The sequence below is a fragment of the Stegostoma tigrinum genome, chromosome 6 (assembly GCF_030684315.1).
Source record: "Stegostoma tigrinum isolate sSteTig4 chromosome 6, sSteTig4.hap1, whole genome shotgun sequence".
Taxonomy (NCBI): Eukaryota; Metazoa; Chordata; class Chondrichthyes; order Orectolobiformes; family Stegostomatidae; genus Stegostoma; species Stegostoma tigrinum.
Window position 1 is genome coordinate 3237032 of NC_081359.1, and position 21669 is coordinate 3258700.

General features: G+C 39.1%; 1 protein-coding gene across 3 annotated transcripts in view; it reads right to left on the reverse strand.

Annotated features, from left to right (window-relative positions):
* tdrd3 (tudor domain containing 3) overlaps positions 1-21669 on the reverse strand; it is a 116919-nt gene that overhangs the window by 6767 nt on the left and 88483 nt on the right. For 2 of the 3 annotated variants that reach the window (XM_048533077.2, XM_048533075.2), the window contains one exon: positions 6155-6279. In XM_048533077.2, the coding sequence (XP_048389034.2) occupies positions 6160-6279 (120 nt within the window). In that variant the 3' untranslated portion in view covers positions 6155-6159. Of the gene's footprint in view, positions 1-6154; positions 6280-16075; positions 16276-21669 lie in introns of those variants that run through there. The other variant, XM_048533076.2, reaches the window with a different exon arrangement.

The following is a 21669-nucleotide window of genomic DNA, read 5'->3' on the forward strand; positions in this document are numbered from 1 at the left end:
AGGCAATAGTCTTCCCCAGATGACAAAATAATTACTTTCCACGATCAGAGGCAAATAAATCTGCAGCTGTTGGAATCCAAGATAGGCAACTGGGAGGCTGAAAGAACAGAGCAGGCCAGGCCGCACTGCTTCTAGGGGAAAGAAGCAGTCAACGTTTTGGGTATTACCTTTCTTTCGGACTGGATGTGGGGATAGGGGAGCTGCAGATAAAGGGAGGAGGTGGGAGGAGTGGAAGCGGATTGGTGGTGATGTTAGGTGGCGAGTACAAACTAGTGGGTCGATGGGAGGTTGTGAAGGTTATTTGAAACTGGAGAACTCAATGTTGAGTCCTCCAGGCTGTAGAGTGTCCAGGTGGAAGATAATGTGTTGTTCCTTAAATTTGTGTTTGTAGCAACTCGGAATGCAAATTTGAAGAACAACACCATCTTTTGCCTGGGCTCCCTACAGCCCAGAGGACTCAACATTGGCAATAGACAATAGGTGCTGGAGTAGGCCATTCGGCCCTTCGAGCCAGCACCACCATTCATTACGATCATGGCTGATCATCCACAATCAGTATCCTGTTCCTGCCTAATCCCCATAACCCTTGATTCCACTATCTTTAAGTGAGTTCTCCAATTTCAAATAACTTTCACACCCATCCCCCAGCTCCCCTTCCAGCATTTCCTGGCTCCCTCTTATTAATTCCCCCACCTCATTCCCTAAATACGATCATTACATTATGACGACTCAGGCCGACAGCAATGTGGTTGACTCTTAACTGCCTCTGGGCAATAAATACTGCTTAGCCAGTAATGTCCACATCCTGTGAATGAATAAAGACAAAAACTTGGGTTCTAGAGTAGAGGTTAATGAGCTTATGGCTTAGCTCTGTGACTTTATTTTAAAAAGGATCGGGAATTCATTTTTTGTTTTCGTCAGTGAGTCAAACAGCATTTCCAAACAAAAAATGATGTGAAAACTGAATGACTAGACAAGTAGCATGCAGAGATAATTGCTGAAGTGTTTACTAAGTTGAGCTTTACAGCACAGTGAGAGACCAGCAACCAGCAGCAGGCCCAGTTCAGAATAAAAGACCCATAACAGCAGATAAGATGTTTAGCAGCCTAAAGTGGTCAAAGTAATTTGAAAAAAAAAGGCCTTTCTTCGAATTCAGTGAGGAAAGTCAGGGGTAGCCTGTATCTCAGGGAGCGATGCAGAGAATCACACAGATGACAAACATACAGAACGCCACCAAAAGGAAACGCATGCAACATTGTCAGTTGAATAATAAATTCAAGCCGTGGCACTGAAATTGAATAAAATAGTTGAATTTCTCTTCTGGCTGACTAGAAGATCTGTTTACTTTTCTACACCTTTGATGTAATGACATTATGTTCCTTAGCTAAAAGTACATTGCCAGCCTCTTGTGAATATCTTCATGATCTGACCACTATGGCAACTAAACTGCAAAAAGTAAACTGTTTACTAAGGAATGTTTCAATTTGAGATCTGACTTGTCCAATATTACCAACTGTTGGGAGTGTAACTATACATTCATGCTTTAAAAAAGGATATTTTGGCTAGTTTTAGATGGGGGCTCTCTTTTCAAATCCAAATACATATATAAAAAGGGATTGCAATTCAAACTCATTCCAAGCTTATTCTGATATAATATTATGCATTTTATCATGTACATGCAGTGAAGAGAAACAATTCAAAATTAAACACAGCTTGTAATTGTACAGTTAACATATACCTGAAAGAACATTTTCTTAAAAAAAGAACTTGGTTGAGCTGGCATATTGTAGATGCAGCATTTATGTAATGTGAGATGTGACATATGGTAAGTGTAACACGATTAGGAGGAACAGATGGATTTCTACTTTGGCTTTCCACCACTGGAGTATTCCTCTAATCCGAGTGTGTTAGAAACTCATTAAGAGATCAATTTATATGGTTGTTTGGAATTCATCATTATGTTGTGCAGTTATCAGGAAGCTAAAACAAATTGGATGAACCTGGTCTTTCATCCAACAACTCAAACTTTAGGAATTCCCAATAACTCTTCCAGGAAATATGAAGGAGACATTGTGTCTAAATGGAAGACACTACTTGAGGAGTCATTTTGAAAGACGCCAACTAGTTTTGAAATTCTTGGCTGGAAGGTAAGTCTAACAAAATGCAACTCTGCAGTCTTTGTCACCTTCTACCCAAGACTTCTTCCTTACACTCTTGCACCATTCTGGAGAGTTCCCAACTTTGTTCAGATGTAGTAGGAACTGCAGATGCTGGATCTTTTCTGAAGGGTCTCAGCCCGAAACATCAGTTTTCCTGCTCCTACGATGCTGCTTGGCTTGCTGTGTTCATCCAGCTCCACACTGTTATCTCTTTGTTCAGATGTAATCTGTCTTGTTTGTGAAGGTGCCAAGTTCCCTATAGACTTGTCATAGGAATCCAAGGTCCTCCCTCCTGCTCTATCTTTCCAGCCATACATTCATCTCCCTTAATCCTTCTATCTCTGTCCTCTCATGCATATGGCACTGGAAGTAATCTGGAGATTATGACATTTTCGGTCTTGCTTGCTAACTTTCTACTGAGGTCTCTAAATTCTGATTGCAGGACCATATCCCCTTCCTACCCAAATCGTTGGTACAAACATGGACCACAACCCCTGGCTGTTCATTCTCTCCCTGAAAGTGACCTGTGGATGCTCTGTCACATCCTTGACCTGGCACTGAGGAAGCAACATACCACCCTGGAGTCATGTTGACAGTCACAGAAATACCTCTGTTCCCCCACCTAAGGAAATAAGACTTGATTTGACCCTCCTTTGCTTTTGTAGTTAATTTAAGCGAGATGGGGGAATAGATCTAATAGCTTAAGGCAATCAGCTGGGATTTGTTAAATCTCGAGGTAAGGATAGACATGTTTGAATATATTCAAAGCCAGAACTCACCAACAACAGTAACTTAAATCAAGCACTAAAGTGGTAAGGATGTAGAAGCTAGAATAGGCTAAATATAATTGTACTTCTTGTCACAGGCACAGAGAACCAGTGGGTTAGCTCAATTGGATCGATAGCTGGTATGCAATACAGAATGGCACCAATTTCCAGGTTCATTTTTCTTAACAACTAAAGTTACCATGGTAAGTCCCACCTTCACAAAATTACCCTCACCGAGGTTAGATTTACCTCCAGTTAAAACTCTCTAATTAGAGAGCAGCTCGGTAGTAGCAAGGAGTTGAAATTTTGTATTTATTGTTGGAATGTGTGTTGAAATTGATTTTTCCTTCATACAATTTGCGTTTATTAATAATTCTGAATGAAGTCCATGCAATGGATTGAAAATACAGAATACAATGTTTAAAGTTACTGCAACTTATCTTAACCAATCTAGCCAAAAGGTGCAAAGTTTAGAACACCTGATGAATCCCTTTCTTAAATGGAAATGTTCACTACTGTTCTTGTTCATTGCTGCTTTGTGAAGGTAAATTATTAGTTAACATTTTTAATTGCAGTTAAAATGAACTATACTCACACAGATATATAAATCAATAAGTTTACAATTAGTAACATTTTGGTGAAATTCAGATAGATATCGGATACATTTGATGTTTGACTTTGGATATTTCTCACAAAATATTATATAAGCTCATGGACATTTCTGAAGGTTCTTGACACCACCTGAGTTTCTCCCAGATTTACTCAAAGATCCACATTCATGGAGATTTGTGTTGTCTTTGTAACATTCCACAGGTTACTCATCAGACCCTGAGGGAGTCATTTGAAGCAGCAATTCACTTTGTTCTTCAAGTATTTTGTGAAATCTTGTTGCTAGAAACTTGGAAAACAATTATTTTGTAGGAACATCACCCTTCTATTTGGCAAAATGAACACTGCTGTGCCTTCCTTCCAAGGCTGAAAATTAACAATTTATACATCAACAGAACAAAGAATCTATTATAAACCTACTTGACAGTGGTCTGAATAAGTTTATATCTGAATGTCAGAGGTTCAATTATGAAGAGATATTGTATAAGTTAGGCTTGTTATCTCTAGAATTTAAAAGGGGAGATTTGATGGAAGTCTTCAAGACATTTATAAGAAAGGACAGGATGGATAAAGAAACAATTTCCACAGGTTAGGGACTCTAGAACTATGGGGTATAGTCTGAGAATTAGGGCCACACCGTTCAGGAGGGAACCACGTTTACACAAAAGGTGATCAATGTGTGAAACGTTCTTCCACAAACAGCAGTTGATGCTGGATCAGTTGTTAATTTTAAATCTAAGATCGATACACCTTTGTTAACCAAGGTATTAAGGGATATGGGCCAAAGGCAGGCATATGGAGTTAAGTCACAGATTAGTCATGGTCTCACTGATTGTTGGAACAGACCTGAGGGGCTGCATGGCCTATCCCTGTTCCTACGTACAGAGAGTGGTTTCACATGGGAATTTTCTTTCAAGTTTTAGGTCAGGGTGGAATTCATTCCAGTCAGCTTGGCTCAGTATTAGAACTACCACCTGAAGTCAAGAGTTATAGGTTGAAGCCCCATTCTACAGTCTTTAACATTAGCACAGGGCTGAGCAGATGGTGCACTGCCAAGGTATTGTTTATCGAAGGAACTGTTAAGCCAATACCACGTGTTTCAGATGGATTGCAATGAGCTATTGCACTAATTGAAGACGAGTGGGTCACCCATTACATTGGTAAACAATTATCCCTCAACCAACATGAGCTACAAAATCAATGAATTAATAATTAACTTTGTTGTTTGCAATTTTTATTTTTAAGCAAAGCAACCAGCTGTCTAAAAAACAGTAACTACACCTGTAAAGTCAGTAATTACTTGATGGGAAGCTCTCAGGTATTTTACGGATGTGAAAAATACTGCTTTCATGTATCGTTCACAACCAAAAAGATAGTTTGCTGGTTACTGCACTGATATCTTCTTGACAATGCAGAATTACAACAACCATGCTTTCAAATGGCCATACTCTGGAGTCCTGCGGTTTTCCCAACATAACAAAAATAGTTATTAGGACCTATACATCCAGTAATACTGCTGGCTAAATAAAATCCAAGGCTGGTTGGTAATTAATCCACCATTTATGGATGCCAGTCAATCTCTGAGAAGCTGGATTCACTTCTTCCACAAATGTAATTCTGTGCCCTCGAAATTGATATCTTAAGAGTTTAACACACACATCCTAAACAAAGTGGTTGTCTGTGTTATGCAAACTATAAATTTCAAAGGGTGTCTATATTCACAGATGTCTCCAGGATCTCAACAAGGGTTAGTTTGGAACACTTGGGTTGCATCATACATTTCATTAACTAGTTGACTGTAAACTAGTATCCAGTTTACAAGATTCAACCCACATACAAGAATCAGCTTGGACCAGACAAAAAGTAATATTTAAGTCTACCTTACTTTCAGATTTTCTTTTCTAGCCATAACTATAGCAAATTGTAAATGTGAAATATCAACATGGTAACATTTTTGCTCAAACAATGCAATTTTTAGGACAGCAACGTTTTACTTTTTTGTACAAATACGAAGTTCCTATATTGCTATCACCAAAACTGACAATGCAATAACTATAAGACAGATTGTTGTCACAGTACATAAGAACATAAGAAATAGGAACAGGAATATCTGGCTTCTCGAACCTGCTCCATCATTCAAATCAGGTCATGGCTGATCTTTCCATAGACTCAACTCCACTTACCTGCCGCTCATCATTCCTCTTAATTCCTTTACTGTTCAAAATTCTATCTTTCCTTAAGAACGTTCAACGATGCAGCCTCAGCTGCTTTTACTGGACTGAGAATTCCACAGATTTTCAACCATTTGTGTGAAGAAGTTCCTCAACTCAATCCTAAATCTGGTCCCCCTTATTTTTGGGTTATGCCCCCCAGTTCTAGTATTTTGCCAAAATTATTAATAAACCAACATCTTAACAAATTCCGTCCAAGTTATCTTGTTGAGAACAAAACTATTCTTAAAACTATTGTTCACACCTGATTTTAGATCATAAACAAACCTATTAAAATCATTTGCAACACTGTGCGGAATTTCAACTTGTTTGTCTGTGCTTGCACTTTCCAGTTGGCTCTAATTAACTAAGTTGACTAAAGAATGGATTGCCAGTGAAAGTTATTTACCTGCGTCACTTTCTTGCTCCTGGGGGTTGATAATACCGTTGGGTAGGTCTTGTTGAGCGCCTTGGCTGTCCATCACCACCTCGACAAAATTCTAACGTTCCCTCAAATGATTCTTCCTCCTCTTCCTGTTGCATATATTTAAAAATGCAATCAAACTTCAAAAGCATATAACAATAGGCTTTTAAATCACAAGTATGGCACTGCTTATAGTTAAGGTCTTCATGAAACTTGGGTACAATTCCAAAAAACAGCATTTCTAAGCCTTTTCTTTCTTAAAAAAAAAATCAAAAGGGACCAAGTGGTCTCAATTTTCAAGAATTAAAATAGGCACCTTATTTTAAGGAAAAAAGATTTGCAAACAGTTACACAAATAGAACTCAGCTTGTACTGGCCTTCAGATACATATACACTTAAATATAATTTGCAAATCAAACAAAACATATTCAAGAAAATACACACAAGAAAGAATTGTATTACCTTTCCCCACTGAAACTTGAATAAGCAGTTTCTGAACAACTCAAAAAATTTAAAATACTGCTGTTGCGTATTCAGTTTTTAACAGGCAATATCTACCGAGCCTCTCAAGCCTATCATGCTTTTTAGTTAGTTTGCTGCTGTTCTAAGAATAAAGAAAAATTACAGCACAGGAACAGGCCCTTTGGCCCTCCAAGCCTACACCAATCCAGATCCTCTGTCTAAACCTGTCGCATACTTTCCAAGGATCTGTATCCCTCTGCTCCCTGCCCATTTATGTATCTGTCTAGATACATCTTCAATGACGCTATTGTGCCCACCTCTACTACCTCTGCTGGCAATGCATTCCAGGCACCCACCACCCTCTGCATAAAGAATTTTCCATGCATATCTCCCTTAAACTTTCCTCCTCTCACTTTGAACTCATGACCCCTAGTAATTGAGTCCCCCCACTCTGGTAAAAAACTTCTTGCTATCCACCCTGTCTATACCCCTCATGATTTTGTAGACCTCAATCAGGTCCCCCCTCAACCTCCATCTTTCTAATGTAAATAATCCTAGCCTACTCAACCTCTTCATAGCTAGCTAGTGCCCTCTCTACCAGGCAACATCCAGTGAACCTCCTCTGCACCCTCTCCAAAGCATCCACATCCTTTTGGTAATGTGGCGACCAGAACTGTATGCAGTATTCCAAATGTGGTCGAACCAAAGTCCTATACAACTGTAACATGACCTGCCAACTCTTGTACTCAAAGATGTACAGCTGTCCTGTTCTTTAATTTCAACTATCTGCTTTGTCTTGTAACTCATGACAGGAATCTATCAAAGTAATTTGTGAAAATTCCACTTGAATTGGCTTTCACAATTTCAATCTGTCCAGACAAGTTAGGAGATAAATCAGAAGCAGGTTGAATTTGAACCTTGATTTCAAGGATAGGTATGCTACCAACGTGTCATACCAGATCCCCTCCAATAATGAATTATAGATGTGAGTTTGCTCGCTGAGCTGGAAGGTTAGTTTTCAGACGTTTCGTCACCATTCTAGGTAACATCATCAGTGAGCCTCCGACGAAGCTTCGTCGGAGGCTCACTGATGATGTTACCTAGAATGGTGACGAAACGTCTGAAAACTAACCTTCCTGCTCAGCGAGCAAACTCACATCCAGAACCTCAACCTGAGCTACAAATCTTCTCAAAACTCGCTAATGAATTATAGAGTCAGAGGCATTCAGCATGGATACAAATCCATGCCAACCAGGTGTGAAAAAATTCCATTTTTCTGTATTTGGTCCATTTTCTTCTAAACCTTTCCAAGTGCAGTGTTACAATTATACCAGCCACCACCACCACTTCCTCTGGCAGCATGTTTCATATACCCACCATTCTGTGTGAAAATGTTGCCACTCAAGTCCCTTTTAAATTTTTCCCATCTAACTTTGGACTCCCTTACCCTGAGGAAAAGACCTTAGCTATAGCCCTCATGATTTTATAAAACTTTGGAAGGTTACACCTCAGCCTCCAATGCTGTGGGGAGAAGTCCCAGCCTCTCCTTATAACTCTAACCTTTCAGTCTCTGTAAAATATCTGAATGTGTCTTCAATGATTTGTATACATAAGCCCCTAAATTTCCCAGTTCCTTCACAACTCCTAGGCACTTGCCAATTCAAAAATATCAATTTATCTTTCTCATGTGCAAAGTAGCTAACCTTACCCCTCCTGCAACTAATCTCCATTCGATCCAGTTTTGCCCACTCAATTCAATGACCGAGCCACTCCCAGCTGTGCCTCATAATTTGATTTGGTTTATCGCAGTCACGCGTACCAATGTAATGTGTTGTCTTATTTGCTTTACAGGCAGATTATACTATAGAAGTGCATTAGGGTAACAGAACAAGAGTTCAGGATACAACGTTACAGCTGCTGAGAAAGTGCAGAGACAGATATGGCATGTGACAGAGTCAGCAGCAAACTTAAAATATATAGCTCTCCTTAGCGCAGACCCACCAGCCACATTCTGGAATAGAGAAGATTTTCATCTCTATTTGGACAGTGATCAAAACTCCAGTGCAACCATTGTGATCATGCAACAGAAAAGGACAGTCAGGTCAGCAGGATTGATTCCTCATAAGATAGCCCTTTCAACACAGGAAAGGTCGTGCTTGTATCTACCTGCATTTCTCATTCTTCAGGATCTTTTTGAAATATCTAAGATTGAGTGGACTTGACAGGGTGGATGCTGAAAGGGTATTTTCTCTGTGGAAGAGGGAAAAACCAGACTAATCACTTAAACATGAAGGGATCTTCCATTTAAAAAAGGGGAGGATTTGGGTTTCTGTCAGAGAGTCATTGGTTTCTGGTCTTTGCTCCCCGAGACCGATGCAGGCAGGGTCATTGAATATTTTTCGGGTTTAGCTAGATAGATTAATTGGCAAGGAAATCCAAACGTAAAAGGGGAATAAACAGGAAGTGGATTTGAGGGCACAATCAGATCAACTATGATCTTATCAAGTAGATAAGATGCCAACTGATAACATAACCCTCACGGTCACAATTTCAGAAAGGCACTGCAGCTAGTATTTAGAAAGTTAAGCCTCATGCTGGTTAACAAAGGGGTGCCAACAAGTACACAATATTCAACATGACAAATGCAGCCAAATACCATTCTACAAACACAGGTAAAAGACACTCCAAAATGCACATGACTGCTATGGGCTGGTCAGCCCACTTTTCCAAATGGCCAGACAGTGTGGTGAAAAACAATGCTAACATGGGTTCATTCCCTGCACAAGTGGCGGTAGTTCTTGAAGGCCTCTTTGCCATGCCCCACACCCAGTGTGGGGCAGTACCTGTCATGCACAAAGAAACTAATTTCTGATGCCCCTATGTGAACTATGCTTAATTACCATTTTACTAAATAACATAATACTTTCTTCAAAATCTGTTCAAACAGAATATGGTTAATACAGTGGAGTGATATCTATGCAAACATGCACAAACATTATGCCTAAATGCAGCACAACAGTATATCAGGTTCTTTCCTTTGTAGGTTGGGACTCCATGTCTTTTCTTTCAGTGTTGAAGAACCCATTAAGCATTTTCAGGACTTTTTTATTCTAAAGTGCAAATAACTCATCACAGATGGTTTGTTTTTAACTTTTTTGAAAGAAGTCCGTAATACAAAAAGAAAACTAAATCTTGACACATTTTCTGAGAAGTGCCAAATGTAGAGTGATTGAAAAATGTGGGTGGGTATTAGTAAGTACTTGTAAACTCTTAACGGACAAAAAGACAAGCAACATCTAGAAACATTTGTAATTTAAAATTGACACATCTTACAGATCTGGATGGTATTAATATGAAAGAACATGAACTTTTTTTTACTTAGTAGGCTCAAAAAGGAGCAGAATAAAATTCTTTGAGATGGCACAACTGTACTTGTGACAGTACAACAACTTGGTCTATTTTCACAACAGTAGGGTCTGGTCAGAAGTGAGAAGAAAACTCTCTTTACTATTGAGGAAAACTACAACCAAGTTAAAATTTGACAACCACATCTTGTTTCTTCATTCAGTTCTAGAGTCTAAGTTTTAATACATACTCAATATTTACAGCATCTTTGGAGGAGCTCAAAGACAGGATCAAAAAAAATCAAGATTAGTGAAAGTGATAAATGTATGACAGAAATGTTTGACAACTCAGATTCTAGCTGAACTAAAAAGTGATAGCCTTCTCCAGTAGTGCTGGATTCTGCAGAATGCTGGCACTGCATATATTGTCTCATTGTTGTGGGATATCACTGACTGTCAAAGTTAAGGCTGTTCAAACAATTCAATAAGCAGACTCAATGAAAGCACTCAGCACTGGTCTGCATTTGCACTACTGATAACTGCTTCCAGATAGCAGGGTAATCGTTCAACAAATTCCGAAGAATTTTTAAAAAATCTGTAATTAAAGGTTAACCAAGAAACCAACCCGAAATTTACAACTTTAAGTGCAAAAATGAACTGTTGCATGCATTCCAATTAACAAAGGATGGGTGAACTACCTATAAAAATGTGGTAGCGAGTTCAAACCATTTTGTTTTGCATAATGTGACATGCTGGAGATTTAGTGAAAACTACAGTTGCCAATCTCCTTTTCTGTTATGTGTGTGCTCACTGTGTGCCTGTGCCAATTTCCATAACAAGTAGATCCAAAGTTGGACAAAAATGGATCAATTATTAATCTCTATAATACCTAATCGCTAAGGACAGTAGAAAAGAGGAAGCTAAGTGCTAGAGATAACAAGATGAAGAGCTGGGTGAACACAGCAGACCAAGCAGCATCAGAAGGGCAGGAAGGCTGACATTTTGGGCCTAGACCCTTCTTCAGAAAGATCTTTTCTAGGCCCGAAACATCAGCTTTCCTGCTCTTCTGATGCTGCTTGGCCTGCTATGTCCATCCAGCTCTACAGCTTGTTATCTCAGATTCTCCAGCATCTGCAGTTCCCACTATCTCTGAAACAAGATAAGTGCTTCCACTTTTGAGAACTTGCGAAAGCATGAATTAAGTGAGAGATTTTATAATCTTAAATGCCAGAAGTTAGAGAATGACAAAGTTGTAGAATTGCTTAGTTTAAATGGGTGCAGAACAGATACAAAAAGTCTTATTGATGAAAGGGAGGTAGACTGTTTCTTAAATATTTCATTATAAAAGTGACAGCTAACGATTAATCACAATATCTTAAAAAAAGGCCATGAAAATCTCTCAGAATTAAGTTAAAGCTTAAATATCATTTAGCATGAACAAAAATAGCAATTGCTAGGAAATTTCAGTATATCTGAAGTTCTGAAGGGTCACTTTACCCAAAACGTTGACTGTTTTTTTCTCCATGACGCTGCCAGATCTGCTGAGATTTTTCAGCAGTTTCTGATTTCTAGCATTCACAGTTCTTTTGATATTTTTAAATATTGTTTAACACAAATTGAATTCAACTGCAATCAGACTGCAGACATTGTAAATAAATATTAATAAACAGAAGATAAAGTTTTATTTAAATGGAAAGAGATTATCTGTCTTGCGCAATTGCTGAAGAGTCTGATCTTTCCCAAGTGGAGTTTTGTGCCCAACTCAGCAGAAACATAATAGCTGTTAGACAATGCAGAACTTGATTATTGCTGAAAAAGGACACTTTCCTGAAACTTTTCATCTGCCATCAGAACAATTCAAAAGAATACCAATGTCAGGAAAAACAACATTTATACTGGATAACAGGAGAACTGGTTGATAAGTAAACTTTAATTGGTAGAGATGTTGCCATAGGGGATGTGCCTTTCATTGACAATTGACAGATATCAGCAAAGCTTTTAAAAATATTATACCAGTAAAGTCAACTGATAGGGCAATGCCTTGACCAAAGGTTTAAACCAGCGAAGCCCAGTATAAAAGCAGTTATGCAGCCTTCCATGTCCTTTAAGCTGGCAGATCGTGTCAAACACAATATCCTTTGCCTGTTCTGGGGAAGGGTCACTGGACCTGAAACGTTAACTCTGCTTTATCCTTCACAGATGCTGCCAGACCTGCTCAGCTTTTCCAGCAGCTTTGTTTTTATATCCTTGGCCAGCTGTCACAAGCAAGGTACTAACAATTCCCAACCAATTGTGCTTGCATAACTCAGTGTCCCATATCAGATTTGCTTCTGTGATTGAACAATATTTGCCATATAACCTTGAATGTGCAAAGTATCATGCTGTGAAGAGGTTTAGGCATGTGAAACCAACAGTGTGACACACCAGTGTTTTCTGGAAGCTAAATAGAATATGCAGTGCCCTGTTCTTTGCAAACTGTAGAAAGGACATGAAAATGCACTGTGCCATTTCAACTCAGCAAGAACAACAACAGCCACTCACTGGCACAATTCTCAGGGCAACACCCTGACCAGTCAGAAGTAAATTGATTTAAAATTTAAATATACTTGGTAATTAATGTCATTTATCATTAATGGGTGCATTCTCTATGGCAATGTCTTTATGAATTAGAGTCCATTGGTTAATCAATCAGCACTCTCCTCTCAGTGTATAAATATTGGTTCCCTTTTGGCTGGTGTTCTTGTGAATTATCCAGGGGAGGACAAGGCAAAAATCTTCAAACAAGTTTTTTTTTCCAGCAATGTAAAGAGTTGTAGAGTTATTTAGCAAATCACTGAACTGGAACCAAATGTAACAAAATGAATGAATATTCATTTGACATTCTAATTTTGTTTTGGAGAACACTGAGTTTGTCTTAATCATTTCTAACGTCCAACTAAAGGAGTAAATGCAATTAATTCCAATTTCAATGCCAGGTCTTACAATCCCATATATGAATAATTTTATCTCAAATTTTTAAAAATCTAGATATTCACTTTAACTTTACCACTGCACACTGCAAATATATTTATTCCGTGTCTGGCGCAACTTTCAACGTTATAGTCAAGTTGAAAACTTCTGAACCTTCATGAATTGCAACCAATTATATTCCTTCTGCAAGGTGTACAATTTAAAATCTAGAAACAGTTATTGGGAAGAAAGGATTTAATCTTTAATTAGATATACCACACTTAATTTAAGTACAAGCTTGCATTTACTTTACTCAAAACTCTAAAGTTTCTACTTCAGTCAGACCAACTTTAAAGCATTATTTCCTCCATACTTAGTGTTGCTATCAGAGGCAACAGCTCTAACGGCTTTTGCGGGGTTATCTTAAATGAATGATTACTCTGCTAATAACAGAAAGAACATGTTATAAAATAGAGTTTCATTGAGCTTGACTATCAGGAAGCATGCAGTTTAAGACCATAAGACATAGGAGTGGAAGTAAGGACATTCAGCCCATCGAGTCCACTCTGCCATTTAAATCACGGCTGATAGGCATTTCAACTTCACTTTCCTGCACTCACCCCGTTTATGTTCCAGGGTATAGTTTAGGAGCTGTGACTCAGTTCATTAATTGGAGCAAGGCTAGTTGGAAAATAACAAAATACAACTGTAGGTGTATAACAGTTATGCCACCTACAAGTAAGCCTTGCTTTAAACAATTTTCATGGACATGTTTCACCAAACCAAAATGAATTGTACCAAATTATTCACAAAGCAGCTCGTTAAGAAAAACACCAAGAAATGAATTCTGACTCAATCTGTAATCTAGAATAAAACAAGTTCTAAATTCTGCTATGCTTTCCTAATCAAAGGTTATGAAGCTCTCTCATGAATGGCTCATCTGATTTGAAAAACATGCTCATTATAAAAAAAGTCCAATAGACAAGGAAGTTCTTGTTGTGAATTCCAAACTGTACTGACCAAATCGATTTTCTAATGTGTCAGATAAAATATTAAAAAAACCTAAAGTATTCAAAGCTTTTGAGAAGATTTATAGCTCGAGTTGTGGATGAGGATGTAGACTTGCTCACCAAGCCAGTGTGTTTGTTTGTAGACTTTCGTCACCCTGCTAGGCAACATCAATGCGCCTCCGGTGAAGCACTGGTGTTCTGTCCTGCTTGTTATTTATATGCCTTGGTTTGCTGAGGTGATTGGCATCACCTCTGGCTGTGTCTTACAGTGATTTGTATATGGGGTCCAGCACAATGGGTTTGTTAATGGAGTTCTGGTTGGAATGCCAGGCCTCAAGGAATTTTCTGGCATGTCTGTTTAGCTTGTGCTATTATAGATGCGTTGTCTCAGTCAAATTTGTGTCCTTCTTTGTCTGCGTGCATTGAGATCAGTCAGAACTGATCATGTCTCTTGGTGGCTAGTGGTGTTCATGTATGCTTCTTGTCAGCTTTCTTCCAGTTTGGCCTATGTAAGGTTTCTCACAGTCCTTGCGTGGTATTTTGTATATTACGATGGTTTTGTCGGTTGTGGATATGGGATCCTTTACATTCATCAGTAGCTGCTGCGACGTGGTTGTTGGTTTATGGGTTACCCTGATACCTAGGGTAGATACCTACTGAGTAGTGTTGTGGTCATCTCTGATGTGTCTCTGTTTACGGTAGGGTGACGAGCATGTTTGGATGTGTTGTGTCTTCTTGTTTCGGTCTGTCACAGAGGTAGCAGCGGACTGTTTTTTTTTCGGTATCCATTCCTTTTAAAAGGCACACTAATTACCCTACCAAGCATCAGAGAAATATCAGATGGCCACGAGACTACTCAGACCTCCAGGTATCAGGGTAGCCCACAAACCAACAACCACCCTGCGACAGCTACTTACAAACATAACGGACTTCATACCCACAACCAATAAAACTAATGTAATCTACATAATACCATGCAAGGACTGTGAGAAATATTACTGCACAAGCCAAACAGACATGCCAGGAAATTCCAGGAGGCCTGGCATCTCAGCCAGTACTCCGTCGCCAAACACTGAACTGGATCTGATAACAAACTACTGAAAAACAGAACCTGAAGTGTTGCCCACTATCCCAGCAAACCGAGGCACAGAAATAACAAGCAAGACAGAACACCAACTCTTCACCCTAGGCACATTGACGATGTTACCCAGCAGGGTGACGAAACATCTGCAATCAAACACAATGGCTCAACCTAAAGTTATTTAAAGTTGGACATACGGGTGGCAGCTGAAAATGGAACCATCCTAGCTAATAACTTCCTCAACAAATTAGCTAGACAACTCAAAATGAAGACCTCTAAATTTTCTTCCTTCTCTGAAAAGTCAACTGAGAGGGGATGAGTAGGTGAGGCTTGGAAGGGGAGATAGACAGAGAGACACATATACAGAGGAGTGGGAAAGATAGAGGTATAGAAGGAAAGTGAGGCAGAGGGGTGTTAGGGAGTTAATGGGTGAATGTTCAACATTTTCAGGAGAATTGCAAAGCTAGACTGATGAAAACCATTTCTGCAAGTAGCAATCTAAAAACTGTAGTCAGCTCTGCCAAAGGATCATTTCTGCATTGAGTGGTAGGCATTTGAAATATTCTGCTGCAAAAACTGATGCTCAACTAAATGTAAATTTTAAAACAAAGACTGATACATTTTGAGTAACGAATACAGAACAAACATCTATTTGATGAAGTGAGGTTAAATTCCAGACCAGTCATAATCCAAATGAATAACAAAACATGCTCAAATGACTAAATTATCTCCTTCTATGTTTCCAAAATGATTAGAGGGAAGGCACGGAAGGAAGAGAGGAAGTGTGAGTGATCCAAAGTATGGGAGGGAGAGGGAAGAGGAGGGAGGGCAGACTTTATATTTAAAATGCTATGCAACTCACATCAAAATATCAATCCACTGAACAGCTTGATGAAGTGATGAAACAACTGTGAATTTTAGACTTCATCTTGTTAAATTGTATCAAATCATACAAAACAGCCACATTTTCCAGAGTAAATACTCTTCAACTGGCTTGGTGAAGTGTACAATTGTATGTTACTAGACACAACAAAAGATAAATTGCAGGAGAACTGAAAAGGTTGTGACAAAATGTATAAAACTTTTATTGCAGATAATACATTTTAATACATTTTTCACTTATGATTCAAGCTTTTTTTTTTAAAAAAAGAGCAATCATGCTGTGATGCGAGACTGGGTCATCTCTTAAAGGCTGCAATCGTCAGGTCACACTCCGACATGGGTCGAACAATAGGGGGTCCTTCACTCCATTAGGACATTCTATAATATGGTGAATAAAATAAAATGTTACCCGTTGTAGCTAGTTCTGTGCAACTAGCTGACTGAATGAAACCAAACTGAACTGTAATTCTATACTCAATGTAACTTAGTCTAATATTTAAGCTCAAGCAGCGAGCAACTTATTGGTTTCAGTAAATTAATTCCACATTAAAGGATGAAGAGTGTTTGTTGACAAAATGTCACTATCCTATATTGTAAAGCCTTGTGCCAGCAAAATGAATACTATGCATAACTTGAATTAACTAATCACAATCAACATGCAAGATATTTAAACTCTGTGCCTTACAAGCATGACCAGAAATGAGATACTTTAAATCTGAAGTTCACCCCAAGGTTACAGCCAACACATAGCAAATTGGAAAACAAAATGACGTCATTACTGAATATATTTTACACTTAAGTCAGGTATTTCAGCATTACAGTAAGGACCAGGTGATGTGTGACACTGAACATCAGAATCCATATCTTTCACTTTTCAGCAATGGTTACATAATCAGCAATTATCTCTTGTTTTTATAATAATTATATCCCAAAATGTCACTCTCTTCAGTCAGTCATGTGTTGCTTTTCTTAATAGTAATTAAGATGTAGCAAAGGTTAAAAATATTTCCATATTCACAACACTATGTAATAAAGTGAAATGCACATAAGATTCAAAGCGCTTTAAGCACAAGCTTAAAAAAACATAAGTGTCAATTATAAGCCAAGGGCAAAGCTGCACTTGCAGCGAGCACAAGTAAGGAAATGATAAGCTCATCTGGAGACAACCAGTGCTGTTTGTCACTCGACATCCCTGACAAGAAAGTCAGACCCACGAACATTTCATACAGGTACGTAAAATATAAACTGTTGATTAGAAATTTGAAAACGCAAACAATAAATTAGCCGGGTACTGGCATACATTAAAAAAATTGACATGTTGTCAATTTCTTGTATTCATTTGAAGTGCGGAATAAGTTTTTCTAATATAATTTCAGAGAAACAAAACAAATTAAAAATATTAAGAGCAATTTAAATAAACTAGAATCCACACCCAACTGCGAATCAGTGCAGAGTTTGTGGACATTGACATCTGGTGAAGGAAGGATCAGGCTCAACTGCAATGGCCTTAAAATCAAACTTGGTAGCATCAAAAGCAAACTGCTGTTAAAACTCTGCGGGGAGACATCAGAAGGAGGGTCACTAGACCCAAAATGTTAACACTGATTCCTCTCTCAAGGTGCTGTCAGATTTGCTGAATTTTCCAGGAATTGTGCATTTTTGTGATTTCCAGCATCCACGGTTCTCTCTGTTTTTGGCTTGGCAGTATATCACATCTAAGCCAATGCGTGAAGCATTGTAAACTAATAACAGTAATCAATGCTGAAGGAGAAACAGAAAATATTTTAAATGAACCTACTGTTGCAGAAGAATGTCAGTTTTTTTGAAACTTCAACAACCACAATGCACAATAGTACATTCAAATATCGATAAATATGATTGGCAAGCCATACCAGGTCTCAAAATAAAGTGAGTGAAATGTTCCTCCGGAATGTTCCACAATTTATTCTTTGAACCTAGATATTTCATAAAAGATGCACTATTTTAGGGAATTAGGTCCTAGAAATTCATCAGCATTTTGTTTCATGCTTCTCTGAAAGTAATTAATAGAAGAAAAAAAATCTGAATTCCTCATTCCTTACTTGAACCTTGATTGGATTCAAATTCTGGTATGTCACAGATTATCTTCCCTTCCTTCATTCCTCATGATAATTTCTCATGTTTCTGGCTTGAGGGGCCAAAGTATTTACATCAGCCACTCTCTCCTTTCTATACTTGTAAAAGCTTTAGAATTGGTTCTGCTATATCTGGCTCATTTACACAGATTCTATTTTTTCAATCTTTAACAACTTGGTGGTCTCCATTTGCTCATTTCTAAAACATGCCAAATCCTCAGGATTACTTCTGTGCTTTGCAATGGTTCCTCAAAAGTTCTTCTTTCAACATCACTCTGAGCCACTTGAATTATATCTGCTCTATCATATGCTCAATGAAGGAAGGTTTCATCAGAGGTAGTCAGCATGCCTTGTCAGAGGGGAGGTCATTACTAACGAATCTAAATGAATTTTGAGAAGGTGACCAAATATGTTAACGAGGGCTGTGCAGCTAATGCAGTTTATATGAATTTTTCCAAAGCCTTCGACAAGGTCTCAAATGGAAGAATGATAATGGCGGTGAAAGAATGCAGGATTCAGGGTAACTTTGCTAATTGGATCCAAACTTAGCTTAAGGCAGGAGAGAGAGTGTGGTGAGAGAAGGGTTTTTGTGCGACTAAACGCTCTTGCCCAGTGGCGTACCACAGGTATCAGAGCTGAGTCCCTTATTGTTGTGACATAAACAAACAACCTCATTAAGAATGCTGGGGATTAACAGGAGGGGCAGGTGAAGATATGCAAGTTTGGAGATGACACGAAGATTGGCCAGGTGAGGAAGATGATCTTACGTTGCAGAAAAGATATACAAAGATTTGTCCAATCAGCAAATCAGTGGCAGATGAAATTTAACCCTTACGGAAGTGTAAGGTGATGTACTTTGGAAGAAGTAAAGAGATAAAGAAGTACTCAATGGCTGGATACGAAGAAGCTCAGGTGGACATTGCTGTGTTTGTCCACAGATCCCTGAATGCAACAGGACAGGTGAAAAGGGTAGTCAAGGCAACATCTGTGTTTCTCAGAGAGAGTAGGAACTGCAGATGCTGGAGAATCTGGGATAACAAAGTGTGAAGCTGGATGAACCCAGCAGGCCAAGCAGCATCTTAGGAGCACAAAAGCTGATGTTTCAGGCTTAGACCCTTCTTCAGAAATGCATGTCTGCATTTGTGCTGCATCCGCAAATGTGCTCATCCAGCTTGACACCTGGTTATCTCTATTTGTGTTTCTCAGTTGAGGTACAGATTATAAGAGCAGGAAGCTATGTTGGACCCCTACTGCATCCCTCAACCAGCCCAGTGCATCCCCTCCCCCCACTGCACCACACAACCAGCCCAGCTCTTCCCCCCCACCCACTGCATCCCAAAACCAGTCCAACCTGTCTCTGCCTCCCTAACCGGTTCTTCCTCTCACCCATCCCTTCCTCCCACCCCAAGCCGCACCCCCAGCTACCTACTAACCTCATCCCACCTCCTTGACCTGTCCGTCTTCCCTGGACTGACCTATCCCCTCCCTACCTCCCCACCTACACCCTCTCCACCTATCTTCTTTACTCTCCATCTTCGGTCCGCCTCCCCCTCTCTCCCTATTTATTCCAGTTCCCTCCCCCCATCCCCCTCTCTGATGAAGGGTCTAGGCCCGAAACGTCAGCTTTTGTGCTCTTGAGATGCTGCTTGGCCTGCTGTGTTCATCCAGCCTCACATTTTATTATCTTGGAATCTCCAGCATCTGCAGTTCCCATTAGCTATGTTGGAGCTGTGCATGTCTCTTTGATGAAGCTACATGTGGAGTATTGTACGCAGATCTGGTCACTATACTATAGGAAGGATGAGCGCGCACAGGGAGCGATGCAGAGAAAATTCAGAAGGATGTTGCCTGGTTTGCAGCATTTTAGCCATGAAGAAAGGCCAGATAAGCTCAAATTGCTTTGCTTGGAGCTGAATGGATTGATAGGGGGTCTGACTGAGTCGCTTAAGATTATGAGGGGCATGAAACAGGCATCCCTCTTAGTTGAAGGGTCAATGTCAAGATGACACTTTAATAGGCAGGAGGTTTAAGAGAGGATTGGAAGAAAAATGAGTCTACCCAGGAGGTAGGTAGAGGATCTGGATCATACTTGGATGAGCATCTGAAGTGTCATAACACTGACAGCTATTGGCTTTGAGCTGGAAAGTGGATTAGTGTAGATTTTAGTATCGTTTTGGTGGTAGACTTGATTGGTTGGAAGGCCTCTTCTGTACCATGACGATTCTCATGTGTGGCAAACCTAAGAATCTAGAGATTATATCCTTTGAGGTTCTGGCTTTTCATTTGGAAACAGACTCTTCAAACTTTTACACTCTTCTACGTAAACGGCTTTCCATTTCACAAAGGCATTGTCAGTTGCTCAACTGCCTCGCAGTACTCAGCCTCAGCCAAAGGCTGAAAATATCTTCCACCTATTGATGATGACATAGCTATGAAACCTCCAACACTGCATCCTGACACCCATTAATTCCTGCCTCTCAACCATACCCACTTTACTGAAAAAGCTTAAGAGAAGACTACAAAACATTAGTTATATTTCAGATGGAGTCCTGCATACACTTCTGTCAGCACATTACAAGAAGAATGTGACCACACTGGAAAGATTACCCAAAAAAGCAGTTTACAAGCATATTAATAAGAATTAATAATTTTATGCTATGAGGAAAGATTGAATTGGTTAAGTTTGTTTTCTTTAGAATAGATGCAACTCTGGGGTGATAAGTTTATAATATTTCTAGATACAGGAAGGGTCTACGTACCTGAGCAAAGATTCTAAACAACTACAGTACACTAACAGTAGGCACCGCCACAACACTGCTGTCAAAGCTGCTCCAGGATTCTGACTGAATGACACTGAAGGAATGGTACATCAATGTTAATAATTAGCAGCATGAACTCATAGCAACTGGTGAAAAGAAGAAGGGCTGTTGAGAAAAATTTCTTTCCTTCAGATGGAACTCACTGCTGAAACGGACAGCAGCAAAAGAAAACCACATTAACTTAAACAAAACTGTTGGGATACACACAAAACCTATTGTTGATATTTCAAACTGTTTAAACTGAAATAAATACTATAAAGAGAAAACATTTATACTGCATGTTTCAGCCCTAATCAAAATAAAAATAACACTTTTTAAAAACTGCAAACTCAAAACGTGACGCAAACAATATCATTGAAACACATATCAAATCAGTCTAAATGTGAAAGGAAAAGAAAGTTCAGCATTTATTTCAGATATTGGTTGATTTCCATTGCAACTGTTAACATTTAATATTAACACTAAACAAATGCCAGAGACACGCACGAGAATTCCGAGAAGCATGGCATTCCAACTGGAACCTCATCAACAAACACACAGGGTCCAAATCAATCTACCATCCTCTGAGAAAAAGAACAGGAAATGACATCACCAACCCAAGGAAATCTAAACACAAATAGAAAGCGGACATAACACCAGCGCTTCACTGGCAGCTCCCTGATATTACCTAGAATGGTGACGGAACGTCTGAAAGCGAACCTTCCAGTTCAGCGAGCAAACTCTCATCCAGAACCCCAGCCTGAGCTACAAATCTTCTCAAAACTTGCTACCAGGTAATGACCATCTCCACCGAGAGACAATCCAACCATCTCTGCTTGACATTCATTTCATTACCACAG